The sequence below is a fragment of the Myripristis murdjan genome, chromosome 23, assembly GCF_902150065.1.
Source record: "Myripristis murdjan chromosome 23, fMyrMur1.1, whole genome shotgun sequence".
NCBI classification, from domain to species: domain Eukaryota; kingdom Metazoa; phylum Chordata; class Actinopteri; order Holocentriformes; family Holocentridae; genus Myripristis; species Myripristis murdjan.
This window is the reverse complement of record NC_044002.1, coordinates 6,141,342-6,145,000: the sequence shown is the minus strand read 5'-3', so window position 1 is coordinate 6,145,000 and position 3,659 is coordinate 6,141,342. Positions and strand designations below refer to the sequence as shown.

At 38.7% G+C, this 3,659-nt stretch overlaps 1 protein-coding gene across 1 annotated transcript in view; it reads left to right on the top strand.

Moving 5' to 3' along the window:
- Window positions 1–918, top strand: part of LOC115355555 (ras association domain-containing protein 5-like) — a 19,439-nt gene extending 18,521 nt beyond the window's left edge. The window contains exon 3 of the mRNA XM_030046413.1: window positions 898–918. Within this exon, the coding sequence (XP_029902273.1) occupies window positions 898–918 (21 nt within the window). The remainder of the gene's footprint in view (window positions 1–897) is intronic.
- The last annotated feature ends 2,741 nt before the right edge of the window (window positions 919–3,659 follow it).

Genomic DNA, 3,659 nt, shown 5'->3' with positions numbered 1-3,659 from the left:
GCGGTCAGTGTGTGTTGTGTTTGTACTGAACCTAATTTATATTCATTTGTACCTTAAATGTATGGTATCTCTCTTTAGATATATTGATGTTTAAACAGGCAAAATACGTTTTTGACAAGCTTGAATTGCCGGTTATATTGATTGATTGATTGATTGATTGATTGATTGATTGAGATCTTTATTTCGAACATAAACAGCAGTAAATCAAACAAAAACAAAATAATAATAATCAATACTAAATAAAGGCAAATAAGAAAACAAAGGTCCAAAAATAAAGTAAAATAAAGAAAAATAAAATAAAATAAGATGCATCTATCATCATTAACATGCTCGAAAAGGAGTAGGAAGAAGTAAAAACTTATTTCATCCTACCCCCTAATCTCTGTTTCTATATATATATCTCTATATTATGCTCAATACCCCACATTTACTATATTCATATTTATATTCTATTTTCTTTCCTGTTAGTTGTAATTGTGCTGCTGCAATGACGCAGTGTCTCCATGCAGATCGTAAAAGTTTCATCTCATTTTATCTAAAGAGCGGTGAATGTGAGCAGACACTAAAATAATTCAGACAGACAGTCGGATGAGAGACAAACAGACAGCAGATGCAGAAATAGAGCAAGAATTTGGGGTTTGACGTCAGCCTCAGGCATCAAACATAGTTAGTGTCGCTTCAGACAAAACCCAGATGCTATAAAGGACCACTGACTGACTGGCTGACTGACTGACTGACTGGCTGATAACTGACTGAAACACAGTCAAGGCCAGCTCAATCAGCCAGTCCCACCTAAACCTGCAGCACATGACACGTGACCTCTCTAATCTCTTCAAACCAAGGATGATGATGACTGAATCGACACGTTTTTGTGTGTATGCTTTGTGCTGATTGCAGTGTAGCGCCCTGGTGGCATGAGCCGGTATTGCAGTGAAATTAGAGAGTCCTGTTGAAGCGATCATTACTGTGAGTCAAATCTACTTACTAGTCATCATTACTGTGCACTTGATTTGAAGTTTTTTTAAAACATTAAAGGAGTTAACAGAGGAATTTGCTATGTGTATCAGTGCATCCCTGCTTTCTATAGACAAACAGTGCAGTATCGACCAAGCCTATTATAAATATGTAATCAAACAGCATCATAACAGTTTGGCTGATGTTCGATTTTCATTAAAAAAAAAAAAAAAAAAAAGCCAATTAGCAATCAAAGAAGTAAAGTCTTATTTGTGTTATAGTTCTTCTATGGACAACATGAGTGGAAACTGACTTATCCTGAGTTTTGAACAAAAGAGAGGAGGCAATTTGAGGGTGTAATGCAAAACAAATAAAATAGTGAAACTGTTATAGCCAGTAGCTATAACAGTAGTTTTGCATTAAGCACCACTTGTAGCTATTCGCTCACAGCGTTTCAAGGTAACAGCCCATCTTTCTCTCATGCGTTGTGACTGGCTTAGCCACAGGCAGAGGCAGTAAATGATTGACAGAGAGAGAGAGAAAGAGAGAGAGAGAGAGAGAGAGAAAATAACTGGTTATGGGGTTCACTTCCTGTCCGCTGGGAAAGACAAACACAGACGGAGTGAGAGAAGAGAAAACAAAAGAGGGAGGGAAGTGACACAGGGAGTACGGACAGAGGGGAATGTTCCTATGTTTTCTCTCTGGCTCCGCATGTGACTCATTAACCAGCACAGGGTCACTGTGAGGGATTATTTATCTGCGCCTGTCACTGCTAGCTGATTTAAAAACCTTGTCAGCTTTTCAGGAAAAACACAAAACGGCAAAAAGTCAATGTAAAGACAATTCATTACTCGAAAGGCCGTGTAAATGTGTGGATAATTAAACTGATTGGAGTTAGGATAATTTCACATAATAGAAGACAGCTGGATATGTTTATAGGAAGAAACTGTGGCAGAATAGACTACAGTGGGTGAGAGCCAGTGTTGTAAATGAGGAATATTGTAATTTACAGGGGAAAAAGGGCCTGTTTATAAGGATCCTTAACCTACTTTATATCTCTGAGTTTTTCTTTCTTGGCTAGCAGAAGATTTTAGCAATACTACACCAGTTTTATGTGTGAAGCCGTTAACCTGAAGTGATTATTATGAGATATTTTAACTGGTTCCCATGTGAATCTGCAAAATAAGAATGCATCAATACATTATTATGCATTTTTGAATTTCTATGCTGAGGTTTTCACTAAATGTGGCATATCACATGTAGAAAAATGATTCATATAACAATTATATGCTGCATTTCTCTCTCTAGATTAAATTTTACATAGCAACCTAGGTGATTTTTAGGTGACTTTTTATGACCATAAAGCCCTTAAAACTTGATAAAACCCCAACTGTATGAAAATGCATAGGTGTCAGTTGCGTGGATTTTAATTTTAATTCTTTAAAATGCTGCTAAATCTTTGTAAATTTCACCAGGGAGAGCAGATGACATAACAGAGCGTTTAAAGTCAGAGAGGCACATTTTGAAAAGGAGAGGAATGTTAATGTGTGTACCCTCTGGGTTTTATGGTTACTCATTAACAGCCATTGGCTAGGTTAGGGGTTGGGTTCCTCAAACCACACACACACACACACACACACACACACTCGCTCTCTTGCGTCATGCTCATCTGACCTATCACCTACAGTCTAGCTGTGGAGAAGTTTATGGTTTACCTCATCCTGTGTATTATTTTGTAAAGAGCCTCTTTAATGTGAACAGAGTGCCTTGTTTTCATGATTTTAACCCTTTTATATCTCAAATCATAAGAGCAGGGTTGCACTAATATGGGATTTTTAAAGCCAGTAACAATTTTTCCACCAGAAAACTGCAAATATTACTCTAGAGCCCAGGACACGAATGCATTGTGTAAATAGGTCAGCATCGGAGTTGGTGTACTTTTTTCCCCCACTTTGACAGAGCTAGGCTAACAACTCACATTGACCTCAAGTCTTTATGCTAAGCTAACACGAAATGCTACCATAGGAACCAAACCGCAGGACGTACAGACATCTTGTCTCAGTGTGTGAAGTAGAGCCAAGATACGAAGAGTGACTTTGGCCAGAGAGACGGCTCACCACAAGACTTCACACTAGATTTTGCATGACAAAAAAAAGTTAAGAGAAGTTCATGTTTATGGAAATGTAAAGTGTCACATGATGTCACAAGCTGGAGGACTGTCACTGACCAGCTTTTCCTTACTGACACTGAGTAAACAGTCTCTCTTGCTTCTACAATTACTTTACCCTGGAGAAACACTGTGTTTGTGTGTGTGTGTGCATGTGTGTGTGTGTGTGTGTGTGTGTGTCTATTACCAGATATGAGTAACAATAGTGCACTACTGTTTTTGAGTCAGCTTAACTCCCTGCCTAAAGCCCACGGCTCTGCCCACTCAATCAAGCTGAGTGAAAAACACACTGACATCCTAGAAGGTTCACCTCAACACAACCTTACACACATAAACACACACACACACACACACACACACACACACACATAATAATAATGCACATGCATTAACAAAGGCATACATTCACACCCACACCCATGAATGCAGCCATGTGTCCATTCATGGCTCTGTTTGTTGCAGTTGCCACGCTCTTATTGCCGCACAGAGAAGTCAGAGTGCAGCTCAGTTCTGTTTCACCAAATTTTCACCAAAGGTC